This window comes from Heliangelus exortis, chromosome 1, assembly GCF_036169615.1.
Source record: "Heliangelus exortis chromosome 1, bHelExo1.hap1, whole genome shotgun sequence".
In the NCBI taxonomy this organism is placed as follows: Eukaryota; Metazoa; Chordata; class Aves; order Apodiformes; family Trochilidae; genus Heliangelus; species Heliangelus exortis.
In genome coordinates this window covers 135350906-135366524 of record NC_092422.1, presented here as the reverse complement: position 1 = coordinate 135366524, position 15619 = coordinate 135350906, and the positions used below count along the sequence as shown (strand labels likewise).

The 15619-nt window shown below is 41.2% G+C and overlaps 1 protein-coding gene across 24 annotated transcripts in view; it reads left to right on the top strand.

Annotated features, from left to right (window-relative positions):
• The window catches only part of WNK1 (WNK lysine deficient protein kinase 1), a 97285-nt gene extending 81891 nt beyond the window's left edge, over window positions 1–15394 (top strand). For 10 of the 24 annotated variants that reach the window (XM_071768337.1, XM_071768272.1, XM_071768292.1 and 7 more), the window contains 10 exons: window positions 851–937; window positions 1425–1494; window positions 2962–3041; window positions 3577–4238; window positions 5173–5375; window positions 6514–6708; window positions 8002–8094; window positions 10558–10599; window positions 13688–13875; window positions 14241–15394. In XM_071768337.1, coding sequence (XP_071624438.1) covers window positions 851–937; window positions 1425–1494; window positions 2962–3041; window positions 3577–4238; window positions 5173–5375; window positions 6514–6708; window positions 8002–8094; window positions 10558–10599; window positions 13688–13875; window positions 14241–14555 — 1935 coding nt within the window. In that variant the 3' untranslated portion in view covers window positions 14556–15394. The remainder of the gene's footprint in view (window positions 1–850; window positions 938–1424; window positions 1495–2961; window positions 3042–3576; window positions 4239–5172; window positions 5376–6513; window positions 6709–8001; window positions 8095–10557; window positions 10600–13687; window positions 13876–14240) is intronic. The other 14 variants (XM_071768362.1, XM_071768352.1, XM_071768311.1 and 11 more) reach the window with 5 other exon arrangements.
• The last annotated feature ends 225 nt before the right edge of the window (window positions 15395–15619 follow it).

The window sequence follows — 15619 nt, the reverse complement described above, 5'->3', positions numbered from 1 at the left end:
CTTCAGTTCTAAAAACAGATCTGACCTTTTCATATAAAAGATTCGGAAAGATTAATGATGCTGAGGGTCAGATGGAAATTTCTACTTCAAAGAATTGCAGCTTAATGATAGCTGTCTACACTTTATTCTTCCAAATGTATCTTATGTGTATGGCCCTAATTAATAATTTTTAATTAATCCAGACTTCTCTAATCGTCTAAGATATTTTTAGGTAATTCTTTTTCTGTTCCCCTCCCTAATTCAATTGATCAAATTTGAAAAACTCAAACATCTAAAATCTTCGTAGTAAGAATACTGGAGAGAGATTCTGCCCTTCTCCCTCCTTCCTCTTCTAGTCAATCCATCCAGATAGCTTGAGGTATCTTGCAAGAGGTGAGGGGTTTTTAAAATTTGAGTTGTCCTCAATCTTACATAGTCCATGATTGTGTTTGAAATTATGGGCATCTTTGAGTTTTTCTGTGTATTTTTTTTTCCTAGCTGACTTTCTTGAAGATTTTAGATAATCCATAATACAGAGTATCTTGGTTATCCTCCAACCAAAAAAAAAGTAGAACTTGGGGGCTTTCAGCATCTTTGCCCAGTTCTCAAAGGTGGGAATGCAGACTCCGTGCTAACTTCCAGAAAAAATTAAGCTCAAATTAATACTTCTTTTCTGTGTTTTACCAAATGTGTTGCTTAAATTGCTTATTGTCCTACTGTGCTATATGTGTTAAATTTAAACGTGTAGGAGAACATCATAGAAATATGAAAGCTGTACTGACTGCTTTAAATGTTAACATTAAATATGGCTGTTTCTCAAATGTGATGTTTCTCCTGAGCTGGGTCAGCTGCTTACTCTTCCCTTTCTCAGTCCCAGCAGCCACTGGAAGATCTCGATGCTCAGCTGAGAAGAACCCTCAGTCCAGAGACAGTTCCAGTGACATCTGCTCCTGCCTGTGTATGTTTGAAATGCTGGCAGTATAGGAGTCTTGAAAAAGTTTAATATTTCCTCAAGGTTGTGCTCTTAGGTCACTGCATTTAATATTACCACACCAGTCTTTAGACTTTGAAAAAGAAAACTGAGTCATCTTCCGGTTTGTGGGAGTCAACCAAAGTAGGAAAACTGTATGTTGCAATAGATTATGTATCTCCAGTTTGGTTTTGATATTGATTCTTAATCCAGGTTTTCTGGTGATGCTATTAATGTCACCAAACTAGAAGGAGAAGGGATTATGGAATAAGGGGAAAGAGCACTTAACAAACAGTATGTAATCTGTCAGTCTTAATAGAGGGAGGATGTTTTAAAGTGGGAATCTGAAATTTTTAAAGATGATAATAATAAACTTTGGTGCAAAATGAAGATAAAGATTGACATTGTGATCTTCAGCAAAACTGCTGGTTCTTTTAACTTAATTTTGTTTTGTTTTCCCCCCTTGAACCTGTAGTCTGTGCCCTCAGTAGCATCTACAACGGTTACCGGGGTGGTGTCCGCAGCAACTCAGTCTCTGAAGGATGGTAAGGCAGCCTTGATTATTTTAGATTGTTTGCCAGCATGGAGATATAATCCAAAATTGAACAGAGTAGCAACTTAGAAGGACGTAGCCTTTTAGTAAGTCATAGAATGGCAATTTGTTAAGGATCACTTTAGGTTTTAGTAGCTAGGCTGAAATTTTCTACTGTAGGCCACGGGAACGGTGTCTGCATATTATAGTAAGTCACTTAGAATTTAAAGCTGTCTAGAATCCTAAATTAAGACTTGCAAAGAATCTCTGGTATGTTGTAAAGGTACAGCCTTAGGATTTGAAGAAACTGTTTTGTGTCTTATATTACATTCTTGGCAAAACCAGCAGGAATTCTCAGATTTTGTGTCATCATGCTGTATTCAATATGCAGGATACATCTTCCTAACCTAAGAGTGTTTCCTTTATATTTACATTAGATAAAAGAAGGTTAAACAACTAAAAATTTAAGGAAGGTGGTAAGGAAACCAGACTTTCTGATTGCATTTTTAGAACAATTTAAGATTAACTGGATGGTAACAATTGAAGTCCAAATGATTTTCAAATCTGCATGAGTTCAGTTGTTGGTCAGGGTGGGGGGAACTCCAACAACATTCAGAATACTCTGAGACATTCCTGTCAGTGTTCTCCTAATTGTTTAATTTTTAAAATCTTGCTTTTTAAAAAGAAATTATTAGTGTGGTACTAGTATTATTTCTGAACTATCTAGTAAGCATTGTTTAACTTGCATGTGCTTCTAAAGTTCAGTGGCAAACTTTCAACAGCTAATAAAACCCGTGGGAAAACAAAATATTCCCATTTTAGTATGTTGGCAGTGACCTATACTATAGAACTCAATTGTCTGCTAGAAAATGAGTTGGGATTTGCCTGCTGAAGTTTAGAAGGTAAAAGTAAACAAACTTGGAATTTGCTTAATAAACATTTCAAGTTGTCCAATAGAACTGATTTACAAATACAATGTCTCGGCTTTGTAACAACAAAATTAGGAGCTGATACCTGAGGATCAAGCTTCCAAAGCTTCAGATAAGACTGTTTTGAGCAAATGTGGTTTATAAAATTTCTTAAATTTACCGTCTTTCTATTGATAAATTGTCCCCAGTGTTTGTCAAATTTAGTCAATGTGGGTATTGAATTAAGTAAGCTTTTTCTTACATGAATTTCACATTCTGTTTAAAATAAGTGGGGGGGGGTCCTTTTTTTTTTTTTTTTTTTTTTTTTATTGCTGTCCAAAAGGGCACTTTTAGCAAATATACTGTACAGGGAAACTTTATAGAGAAATACCTCACTTTAATATCATGGTTTGATATTCGACATGGTAAAGCTGAAAAATAGATCAGGTCCCATGAATCCAAAGGCCTGCTAGGAGTTAACAGATAGTTGAGTTTGAAGTAGATAAAAAATGGTTGGAGTTCAAAGAATTTACTGCTCATTTTCCTCCTAATCCCATTCTCTTTTTCCTTAGCTTCAGCATCATCTGGTGGAGAGAGCAGTGCTATGGCTACCTCAGCAGGAGCCAGTGTTCTGAAGATGGGACGGTTTCAGGTACAAGATGTTGACCTCATTTGGTGGCTGATGCAGGATCTTTGCTGAGCAGTGCCCATGTAGTACCAGCTCCCTGTGCCTCATGGTGGCTTTTCTGTCACAAGAAAGTGTCCGTGTTGCAGTTGTGAGTGCAGAGCTTTGTGCAGATTCTGTCTTCACGCAGGTCAGAGGCTGCACAAGATAATGCAGGTCTAGAATTGAGAACGCAGCACTTCATGGTGTCAGGCCTTAGCTGTGTAATTGTTGGCCTTGTGTTTTAGCTACTTTTGGGATGGTAGTGTTTGGATATTTGCTGTATTATGTCCTGTGTTTGACAAAGTCCTCTCTGAATCTGCTGTGTTGCTGGGGAATGAATCCTCCAGGTTGCTTGGAACTACTGTTTTGTGTGACAGTGTGTTACTTGGAGGGAAGCAGTATCTTGCTTTGTGGCATACCAAGGAAATGGGTTAATTTTGCCCTCTCAGATGCAACTTACTATTAAGGTAAATAAAAGCATCATGTTAGGGAAGTCTGCATGATCGTATTTCTGTTCTAGGTATCTGTGGCGGTGGATGATGTGCTAAAAGAAGGTGACAGGCCTGAAACTAAGCCAGTGCAATTTGAAACCACCTCAACTGATTCTTCATCTCTTTCTGGCAGTAGCCCAGAGAGTACGCTGGTAAAGCAGACTGGCAGTCAGAAAAGTGAGGCTGTTGTTGACTCTTCCTTGGATGTGGTAGATGGCATTCCTCAGATAGTCCCCATGCTGCAGTTGCCAGTAGATATTGTTCAGCCCACCAAGGTTGGGCGCTTTCAGGTAACAACAACAACGGATCAAGTGGGACGCTTTTCAGTGTCAAAGACTCAGGATGAGGTCACCTGTGCAGAGAAAGAGCCAATGACTCTTCCTCTCTCTGTGGACTTGGAGCAAGTTGCTTCTTCAGCTGCAACTCCGAAGAAAGAGTTGGAGTCGAGACAGTCACCGCACATGAATGGTCCGTCCTCTGAACCAGAGGCTGCCTTCTTAAGTGGAATGGCTAAGGATTTGGATGATGGCTCGGGGAGCCCAGACTCCTTCCAGCCCCTGGGAGGGTCAAAGATCAGCCTCCCTGTCCAGAGCCTTAGCAACTCCTTCAACTCTTCCTACATGAGCAGTGATAATGAGTCGGATATTGAAGATGAAGACTTGAAATTGGAACTCCGTCGGTTACGGGAGAAGTAAGGGTTTTTTTTTTCTTGTGTGGTGGTCTTGTATGAAGTACATGTAACAGAGGCTCAGCATGGCTTTTTCTTCATCTGGACCTTACTTTTCACAAAGAAAAAAAGTTACCTTCTGTAATTTCTAAAGTTTTGCTAAATGTCAGGTTCCATTCTCTGATTATGTGGAAAGTAAGATTCTTTGGTGGGGAAAACAGTATGTAATAATGCCAGAAAAGTATATACGTTGGCTGTTTTCTTACCTGAAAGTTTGTTGCATGTGTTTATATGTAGGTTGATTGCTATACTCTTGATAAGGCTGCAGATGTATAGAAGCTTTTGGTTATCACAGAAATTTAGTAGGTAGTGGGAACAGTGTTGTCTCATTTGAAAATGACATGCAGGTCTTTGTATTTCTAATAATTGTCCCTTGCCTGAAGAATTGCTGTTGGCTCACAAAAAATCAAGCAATTGGGACCTACGAATTTATATGTATTGAAAGCTGAACTTTTTTTAGAGCAACTGGCAATTTTAAGTCTTGTGTATGCAACTGCTTAGGAAAAACTAAGGCAATACAAACATAAAAGTCTCCAAGGCTATGTCTCAGAAAATGAGTAATCTAGCTATTCTTGTAGTATTTTAATGCTGAGCAATTTGATCTTTTACAGTAGGTATATATTCTTGCTTGTAGTTAAGTTTATCCTGTTTCTATGGTTACAATGCTTGGAACTTTTTGTTGGAATTCTAGCCAGGGTCAGAGCAGAGTGAACAAAGGCAAGTTTTCTGCCATGTGCCTTCAGCAGTTATTTGTGGAAAAGAAATATTTCTGCCATTCTTAAATGTAATGGGAGTTTGACCAGTGAGACTGGTCAAGCTTTAGTGGAAGGGAGGGACTGTATGCATGCATGTATATACATACAATTTTGGTAAGTCATAGTCTTTGGTAACTTGTTAGGCACCTTAAAGAGATCCAGGAGCTGCAGAGTCGCCAGAAGCAAGAGATTGAGTCACTGTACATGAAACTGGGAAAGGCCCCCCCTGCAGTAATTATTCCCCCAGCTGCACCCCTTTCAGGAAGGAGAAGACGACCTACTAAAGGAAAGAGCAGCAAGTCCAGTCGTAGTAGCTCCCAGGGAAATAAGAGCCCTCAGCTATCAGGTAAGGCTTTCTACAGTTTTTTGAGTAGACAAAACAGAGAAGGTTCTATTTCTTGTCTGTGTCTCTCTGTTTTGCCTTTTGAATGGGAATGTGTGTGTTTGTCGCAGTTCCTCTGCTGCCTGGATTACTAGATCATTTTTGAAATTGCTTTTACTGATTAGTAGTCTTGCTTGTGACATCTGCAATCTGCTAAAAGATACTGTTGCATAGTTCTGTAAGAAGAGTTGAGATTTGTATTTTGTAGAGATTAGTCATACGGTTCTGACTGACTAGGAGGATTGGGGAATATCTTTTCTGGGGCAAAAATTTTAAATTTACAGTATGGAGCAAAACTTTTATTTACTTAAGATAAGATGTTGTCCTTGCCTCTTCCTGAAACTGGTTTTGCAGAATGGAGCTGGTCTCTTCAGACTTTGTTTTCTTTCTACTTTAGTAGCACTTAAGCATGGTATTACTGGTTTCCTTACAGTTCAGAAAGTTTGCCACAGTTGATGAATGTTAGTGATTTTTTTAATGGAGTTGCACTTTTCTTGTACTTACAAGTTGAGAAACAATTTCAATTGTCAAGGCTCCCTTTCTCACTACAATACTTCTTGTAATAAACAACTCAGAAAAAATAGTTCTGCTTAGTCTTTGAATGACACGTTTGTCAGATGTTTGCTGGGTAGTTGTAGATATCTCAAATCCTGTAGCATTGAGCAAGCAGTAGTGGAGGGCCAGCACTGAGCAGAAATTTTTTACTGCTTCCTACACAATCACTTTGTTAATTCCATGCCAGGCTGCAATATCTGCATCCAGTCACCCTGGCTGCTCTCTTCTGTGTTGTATGATAGGGGCTGTGTGTAACCATTTCCTTAGAAACTCGAGTAGTTGCCTGCCCCTCTCTTGCCTGGATTGTCATGCTTGGCCAAAGGACTGTGTCCTTTTTTCCCCTCCATTTAAGCACTTCCATTGCTAGTGTAATAGCTCAACTGATTATTTGAGTTACTTGGTAGTGACTTCACTCTCTAGTAAACGTGCCAGTCAAACTTTCATCTGTTTTTTCTCCTGTTCCTTGGGAACAATGACAGAAGCTTGGAAAATGATGTGGGGAAACTGATACAATCAATGTCTATTTTTCCTTTCCTTCCTTCTCTAGGCAATCTGTCAGCTCAAAGCGCACCATCCGTCTTGCCCCCACAGCAGACTCTTCATCCTCCTGGTGGTGTGCCAGAGACTGGGCAGAACCATTTGTTACAGCCCCTCAAACCTTCACCTTCTAGTGAAAATCTCTACTCTGCCTTTACCAGTGATGGTGCTCTTTCAGTACCAAGCCTTTCTGCACCAGGCCAAGGTAGGACTTGAAATGGAATTAGTGTCGAGTCTTGCACCTTTGTTACTGGCAAACATACTATCAACTTGATGACACTTGATTTTTAATAGGTAGCTGAAGTAGATTGGTGGTCTCTAACCGATGTGTAGAGGCTGATAAGAGTGGAGTGTTTTTTTTCAACTAGATATCTGCCTTCTCACATAGGTGAAATGTGTTGAGGTGGTTGGAGTAATTGATATATAGTGCATGGGGCTCTCTGCTGTAACGAGAGCACTGAGGATAATGCAAGAGTGCAGTGTGCTGGTGGCAAGCAGTGTTCTGCTGACCTGGGGGAACGGTGTTGGCTGAGAGGATGAGAAGGCAGATGAGAATGAGGTGTTGGAAATGTTAACTGAGACTAAGAATTTGGCAGAGCAGCTTTGGTGTTAACAGATAATTGAAATGGTAGAAAATTTTTGAAGGCTCAGTCCTTTAGACTGCCAAACTGCTTTGGCTCCTTCTGTCAATGGTATTCTTAACAATGAAAGTAAAAAGATGCTCATGTTCTGCAATTGTGAGGTAAAGAATTATCCTGAAAGGAAGAGCTAGGGCAGGAGGATGGGAATGGTAGCAATAATTGCTCATTTACCCAAGTTAATCATGTTGTATATTGTTTGTTATTAGTTTAGTGTGTTATCAAGTAATTTCTCAGACAGCTCCGATTTATTTGGTAGGGAGGGCATTTTGGCTTGCCAGTCATTAAGGGTATGATATCTAGATTCCTTTATTTCTTTTAATTTAGCTGTTTTGGGTTTATTTTCCCTTGAACATCTTTTTGAAAACTTTTGCCATAGACTCATTGTATACATCAGTTCTAATACCTGTTTTTGCTGAAATTGGAGAAATAGAGACAGAAAAGGAGAACAGATTTTTTGGAAGAATTTTCTGCAGAGTTCTTTTAATAAACTGTTTCCAGTATTTTGGAGATACTGGAATCATCTCCCTGTAACTGGAGTTGTTCAGTACATTAGATTTACAATTTTTTACAGTTAGATACTTATGTCAGAATTTGACTTTGCTATAGACTGCAACCTTATCATTGGGTTATGTACTGGAGAATAACACTACAACCCGTGCCCATTGTCTGGAGGTATTGGAAGGAGTCTCTTCTCTGTATATTGCCTACATACTCTTTGGTCTGCACTTCAAGGCTTATTCTTGTGTGTCATGTTAATGCATTTCACCCTTCCAATCTCAAGTTGCTAACATCTTGTAGTGGTGTTCTGTCTCTTCTCCTCTCCTTTCTCTGTTCTTCCTGTTTTTGTTTTCTCACAGGCTGTGCGAAGTTTAACTGTGCATCTGAGAGAGTGACGTTCAAGCCTGGTGGCAGGAGGACACGATTTCTGAGTACGCCCTGCTTGGCTCTTTGTGTGTAACACCTTTACTCCTTCCTTGTCTGTTTTTTGTTTTGTCTTTTGGGTTTTGTTTGATTTTTGGTTTGTTCTGGTTTTTTTTTTCTGCTGCTTGGATCTGTTTCATGCAGCCCATTTTCACTTGACACCTTGTATCCCCTCCCATCCCATGGCTCAGCTCAGCTGCTCTTAGCACATCTTTAGAAGTTTGGGTTCTCGTGTTAGGTGTTCTGTTGTTAAACTCATAATAACAAGCATTCATTTTCTCTCAGCTTTTTGGTAAACTTTTCCAGGACAGTTTAGGGAAATGACAGAAACTGGGGAGAGTTGACAAGTCATGGGTGCACTGGCATTTTCTTTTGGCCTGCCTTAGTGATTAAGCTTCAGCATATGTTGGCTGGCATGTTGGCAGGGGAGGTAGTGTTTCTACTGGAAAAGCAAGGAAGTTGTATTTTCCAAATTATTCCTTTGTTAGACACCTCTGTAGCTGCTGAGGGGGAATATGTTGACTTCTTCCAGCAGTCTGTGTACTGTGCAAATTCAATGTCTTTTGCATGTTGTCAGCGATAGTCCTGATGAAAGTGCAGAGCACTGATGCCACTTGTAGGCAGTTAATATGGACTTATGTTCATTAGAAGATGGGTAGCTGAAAATTGAAGTTTTGAGGGATTTAAAAATACTTAAAGAATATATTCAGGCAAACTCAAAAGATGCTTTCCTACTAATGAGCCCAGGTTTAGACGTTTTTGCTGGGAATTGGAATTAAGCTAAATGTGCAACAACTAGCAGTAAAGGTAGGTAATTAGACATCTTTAAACATCCTGTCAACCCTCATGAGTTACCTTTCAGCCCTTTTCAAAAACCTTTCATTAGACCAGATTTACATGAGAGCCTCAAACTTCTGATGTGATTGAAGTAATAATACGCTTGGGCTGAGGCTGCTGATGTGGTGCTTTTTATTGGGAGTGCTGCAACATCTCCTGTGCTGCTTCTGCAGGCTGGACCCTTGAAATGTCCAACATTTATTTCCTGCCCTCTGGAATGATTCTATGAGAAAGCTTTAAGCACTGGTAAAGAGACCTTCAGTGGCTGTGCTGTGTGACAGTGCTGTACATCTGTAGCAGCTTACTCGCTACCATTGGCAGTAGCACAGCTGAACCAGAGTTGTGTGCAGGAACTGGGCCTGGCCTCGTGCAGAGACAGCTGCAATGCAACCAGCTCCATCCTCTGGGGGAAGGAGTATGTCAGAGCAAAGTGACATTTTCTTCCCTGGCTGTTCAGTTTTGCAACAACGCCTCTATCCCACTTCATTGGGTTTGGGGATGTAAATGCAAATAGTACTTAATTTTTCAAATTGAGCAGCTTTAAATGTTTTTTACTGGGTAATTAATGTGCAGATGTGCACTGACATCTGCAATCTCAAGATTTATGGCTTCTTTGTTGAAAGTTAAATTCTTACCAGAGCTAACTGCCCTAGTTTGGGTCCTGCTCTGTCAGGCAGGGTTGGACTTGATGGTCTTCAGAGGTCCCTTCCAACCCCTGACATTCTGTGATTCAGTAACTCTTTAAAATCATCTTTAGTCTAGCCAATCCTTTTTTGGGGTAGGGAATATAAAGAACAGCCATTCCATTTCTAGAATTAACAATGAAGTGAATATATGAGATTATTACTTACTTATAAGGCCTTGGCTAGCTGCAAATTGACCATCATCTGTCTCTGAGTACTTTGGCAGGTATCTCTTTCCTTATAGGACTGGTGCTAAGGGAAATGGTTTCCTTTTAAAAGGCATGTTGTAGCTGTCCTGTAAAAGCAGGGAGTACTTGGCATGGTGCAGCTTGGCCTGGCTCTTGGCTTTATTGCAGGTTGCTTGCTTCTTGGAGTCTTGTCCTTGAAATGCTATTGCCGACTGTTGTGTGGAGTGTGACAACTGGAGAAGATGCTGGGTTAGAATCAAGGGTGTTGAGGAAACAGTGCAGTAATTGATGCTTTTAACTGTGCAGCTGGAGAAACAGAGTGGTACAGCTTGGCAGGGAATGTCTGAACTGTTCCACGGATCAGAGAAAACAGGGTGACAAACTAAAGGCACTTCTGTGTGTCCAATAAATTTTACTCATGTTGCAAACTGGTCAAACTTTAAGAGTTGAAAAATGCTTCTCATCACCTGACAAAACTGGAGGATGTACTTGCTTTTCCTTTTATGATACCAGCCAGTTGTGACAGTCATGTCTCCTGACATTCCACACTATGATTTTTGAATTCTGAAGAATAAATGTAGGAGTCTGGGCCTCTTCTCTTTCTGAAAGTACTCCTGCTAGACCAGCCCTTGGGGTTTTCTTAGAACATCCCCGTAGTGACTACAAGAGCCCTGCTGTGCTGTGTCCTCTGTTTCTCACCAAGCTTTTTGTACTGTTTGCTGATACTAAACTTTTCTCACTGTTTCTCTTATCTTTAACAAATTACTCTCTCTTTGTGCTTCAGGGAAGATGGTGAAAAAAGTCTGTCCTTGCAACCAGCTCTGTAGTAATTATCTTATTTCTGTTATCTCCGATTCTTGATTGTGAAGCTATTCATCGGCTTTTTCTGGTCACTGAAGCCTTACCTCCCTTACTCTGTCTCCAACATAGCATCTGTCTGTCTACGTTATGCCCTCCAATGTGTACTCTGTCATTACTATGTTGAATAGTCTGGCTCTTACTCTTGCAGACAAGTGGAGGCAGGCAGAACCTCACCTTCACTAAGAAACTCATTGCTCATTGCTAGCGAGAGCCAATTGAGCATCAGGGTCAGTTGCTCACTGTAATCTGCTGAAGCACTGCTGAGCAGCTGGTTTGTTTGCAGATCTGATGGGGCTTGCCACCTCAGTGATGGATCCAATTGCAGACACTCCTTCAACATTTCAAAAGAGTTAAGAGTAAGCCATCAGAGCTCTCCAGTGTGTCTCCCAAAGCAAGAGATGTTTACAAAAGCCTGTGTGTGCTCATGTCACTTAAGATTGTTTTAAAGGTACCTTTTGACTGCTAGTTTATGAGGGGTAAAAACAAAAGGGCAGAATTAAAAGTGTTAGAGGTAGCAGGCTGGAAAGAAAGAAGCCTGTTTCACTTCAGATCCTTCATGTCAGAGCAGAACTGGGGACGGCTGCTGTGACCGAGCAGGAATGTGGGGGGTTGTTTCCATCAAATGCTACAAGTTGAAGCACTTCCTTTTCAATCTCTTCTGGATGGCAGTTTCTGCAGGTGGTGACTACATTAGACTAAAATGTGAAATTCTTGAGAAGTAATTTTTAAAATTGACGTGACACGGGAGCTTAGTAATTGTGTAAAGCTCACCTATAATGGTGTGGGCTGGTCTGCCCCTGTCTGTGACCAGAGATAGGAGCTCCTAAGAAAAATCACTTTTGGAGACAGAGCTCTCACAGCTGCTTACCTTTCCCACTCTGAACCAATCCAGTCCTTATCAAAACAAACTTTCCTGAATGATCCTTTGTGTCTTCATATGGGTGCACTCTATATATCTTGATTCATTCTTTCCCTTTCATCGCCTGAGGAAACTCCCCAGCATAAGTTGGGAAGTAGGTTGTAACCTATGCAGTTACAGATTAAAGTGAAAATGTGAAATATCAAAAGCACATATTGGCCATCGTGAAGAGAATGAGAGCAAGTGTGTCAATCCCTGCATTGAACCCTCATAGTGGAATGTGATTAATACTGGTTTTGGCAGCTCCCCTTTTGCTTTTGCCTCATTTGCCTTTAGTTTCACCTTTCACATCATTGCTTTTATTGAACAACAGTATTCTGAGCACATTCCACATGATGCATGCTTAAGGTTCTTGTTATTTTGCTCTTAATTTTCCATGCCACTTGACAGTGTGTTGCTATTACTCTTCCTCTGAGCTGCAGCTGTGCATCCTTGTCAGGGAACCTTGTTCTTTCCTTTTTTGTATGGTTGCATGAATCTGCCTTCCTATAACAACTGCTGCCCCACCAGTGGACACCCAAACCTGGGATCCACTTCCATGCTTGAGCTGGAACTGGTGGGAGGGATGCAGTATCCTTCCCTCCTCAGCACTACTAGAGGCAGTAACACTTTGCTTATTTGTCCTGCATAGTAAGTACGTCACCTTCCTAATTCACTCCTCAATATGAAACATTCCTGCAGGGATGTGGAGGCAGTTCTTTCCCTGATGCAGTGATTGCAAGGAATGTGAAGTAGCTTCAGGCAAGAGGCAGCAACTCCATCATTTGGCCTTTGCAATAGGGAGGTGTTTTTTGTAGCTGGCACTTTTGATGCTCCACTTCTGATCAGTTTTCTTCAGAAATGTCTGCCACAATCTCAGGTTTTCTTTGATTTCCCAATTGCAGTCTTCAGAGTGAATGAGTAGAAATATTTGAGGAACTTTTGAGAAGCAAGTAGGTGAGGATGTGTGCTGCAAGGAGTGCTGAGTTTAGCACTGCAATAACCACATACTTATTTTGTTTGCTTTTTGTACTAAGTGGATTTGAAAAATCTAGATTTGATTCTGCCCTTTACTGTGTCTTTCAGATGGAGACTGCCCGTGTAGGTAACTGTCATTTCCCTATCTGTACATGAGGCTGCTTTGCAGTACTGCTGGGAACTGAGGTTACTTCATAATGCACAATTTCTTTGATTCCTTTAAGGAGATCTGCCTTTGAAAAGTTTCTGTGCAGTTTGTTTATAAGTGTGAGGAGGGGACAGTTGGGTTATGCAAACCAAAGCTTCAAGATCTTTTTTTTTTTTTTTTCTGCAGGGAAAAATATTCAGAAAGCTTTCTAGCAGAACTGAAGTCTGGTATTTCTAAAAAGGGTTTTTTGTTTAATAGTAAACTTGTCAAAGCTTGTCTGAGGAACTACTCTCATTTCTGCCTTCCTTAAGCTGTAATAGTTGTTTGCATCTGAAATGCTTGTTCTTCTGACATAGGAAATCTGAACCTAACGGAAAAAAAATGCTTTCAGAGGCAAAAAGCAAAAAAATTTAATGCAGTGCAGGCTTCCTGTGCTGATCCTGGCTGTTTGATGGATGAAGACAGTCCCATCTGGTTATCCTCAAGAATTTAAGTATGGCAACTACTAGAACCAACAGTTGCTGTTTCTCACTGTGGTTTTTTTCTGTGATCTGGGTGAATTTTTCTCTTCATTTTACAAAGTGGAGATAATTTGCTACAGAGCAGCTGGCAATGCTGGTGGCACTGCTCCTTATTCAGCTTCCAGCATTGTTGCCCAAGGTGGAATTGGCTTGTGTCAATAGTGGTTGCTGCTAGTTAAAGGCATAGGATGAGAGAGTGATGTGACCGTACTGTCATTCAGTGCTGAAATCTAATCTCCTTTTTTCCTCCACAAAGACCTGTAGGCTGCTACTACTCCCCTCTTAAGATGACTACTTGCAGCGCTTCTTGAAAAGTAAACTATTTATGAAATACTCTTACTCTGAGAAAATGCCTGTAGGGGTCCTTGTAGTTCCCACTTCAGCGCGTCCTGGAATTGAAACATAGCATTAATCTGCATGGCACTTTAACTGGCTCTCTATTGATGTACCATTACCACAGTGACTGCATTTCCTGGAGAATTGACTCCTGTTTTTTTTGTATTTATAGGGACCAGCAGCACTAACATAGTCGGGGCTACAGTGAACAGCCAGGCACCCCAGTCTCAGCCTACTGCTATCGCCTCAAGCCGGAAAGGGACTTTCACAGATGACCTGCACAAGCTGGTAGATAACTGGGCCCGAGATGCCATGAACCTGTCTGGGAAGAAAGTTGGCAAAGGGCATAGCAGCTATGAGGTAAGATGTAACCCCTGAACATACATGGTGAGAAACAGTCAAGGTCGTTGCCATCTCATTAGGGGGTCAAACACAGCTAGAGTACAGTTGCTGTGTAGCTTGGACAACTGCTCTAGAAAACCATTGGCTCCGTTTTTCATGGATCCCCTGCTATGGAAGGGGGAAGGATAACTGAAGAGGAGGACCATGACCTGTTCTTTTAAAGATCCATTGGGAACGACTTATAGGCCAAGGAGTGAACAGATTAGAGAGATATATATATATACACATACATATTTTTTTAATATATACATTTTTTTTTAAATTTTTAATATTTTTTTAAGTACAGTTGTGTAACTTTTCTTGGGGGTTGGGTTTTCTTTCAGGGCCCTGGAATGGCAAGAAAATTCTCGGCACCGGGTCAGCTCTGTATCTCTATGACATCTTCCCTGGGTGCTACGCCCATCTCTGCAGCATCAGCTACCTCTTTAGGTCCCTTCACCAAGGCCATGTGCCCTCCGCAGCAGTATGGTTACCCAGCAGCCTCCTTTGCCGCCCCGTGGAGTGGGACGGGTGGTCCGGCACAGCCAGCACTCGGCCAGTTCCAGCCCGTAGGTGCCACATCTTTGCAAAGCTTCAACATCAGCAATTTGCAGAAATCGATCAGCAACCCTCCAGGCTCCAACCTGCGGACCACTTAACCCTGCCCGGAGCCACGCTGGAGAGACCTCGGGACAGGACATGGGGAGGGAGATGGGGCCCTGTATCAACTCCTAGTGCTGCAATGAACTGGTAGCTTGCCAGACTGGGAATGAATTTCTCTTTTCCAACCATTGCTGTCAACTCTCTGTAGAGGGAGTTTCCCCACACACTTTGAAGGGGGAGGAGGATGATCGGCATCCTTACGATGGGACAGTGCTTTTCACCAAGGGGTTCTGCTCTTGTGTGGAACAAGAGCTGTGAAGAGAAGTCACGGGGTCAGTTAATGCAGTCTTGCTGTAAAATTCCTCTCTGGTTTGAGGCTGAATCCACATGTGTTGGGTGGGAGAGCTGAATCCTAGCATGAGGCTTTAGCATGCTTCTCATCTCCCCCTAGAAGAACCAAGACCAGGAGAAAAGCTGTCCCAATCCCCCTCCTCTCCCTCTCCCCAGTCAACTGTATCCAGCTCCAAAATGATGGGGCACACAAATGGACTTGCAGTGCAGCCCGTGCTTGATAGGTCATTACTGCTTTAAGTAAGATATTAACAGCTTTGACTGCAGCATTAGAGCAATTTAAATTGTTTAAAAATTTTTAAAAGTTCCCTGCGGACATGTACTTACCATCAGTTTTGATGTGGAAACACTGTGATATATAAATGTTGTTGGACAACAGTAGTTTAAAAATGAGTGGAATATAGAGGGTTAAAAAAGTTAAAAAGAAAAAAAAAAATGGGAAAAAAAGCTAGCTATATCCTTATACTTATTGGAGACACTTTAACTTTTTCCTTTGTATTTTCATTGTATTAGATAAATAAATGTGAATGTAAAATTGTATAAATTAATGTACTTGAATACTTGTCTGTTCTCCCAGTATGCTTGCTGGATATTTTAGTGCCTTGGACTTCTATTGCTTCTGCAGTTAGCATCGTCTTCCCAGCAGACCCCCAGGTGGACAGAGGGCAAGTTGAGAGAAGGATGGATTGTTTGTTCCTAGTGACTGGGACACAGGAGTTCGTTTAGGGAAACGGTCACTGCCTAGAGGAGGTGCATGGAGGGGGAAGTC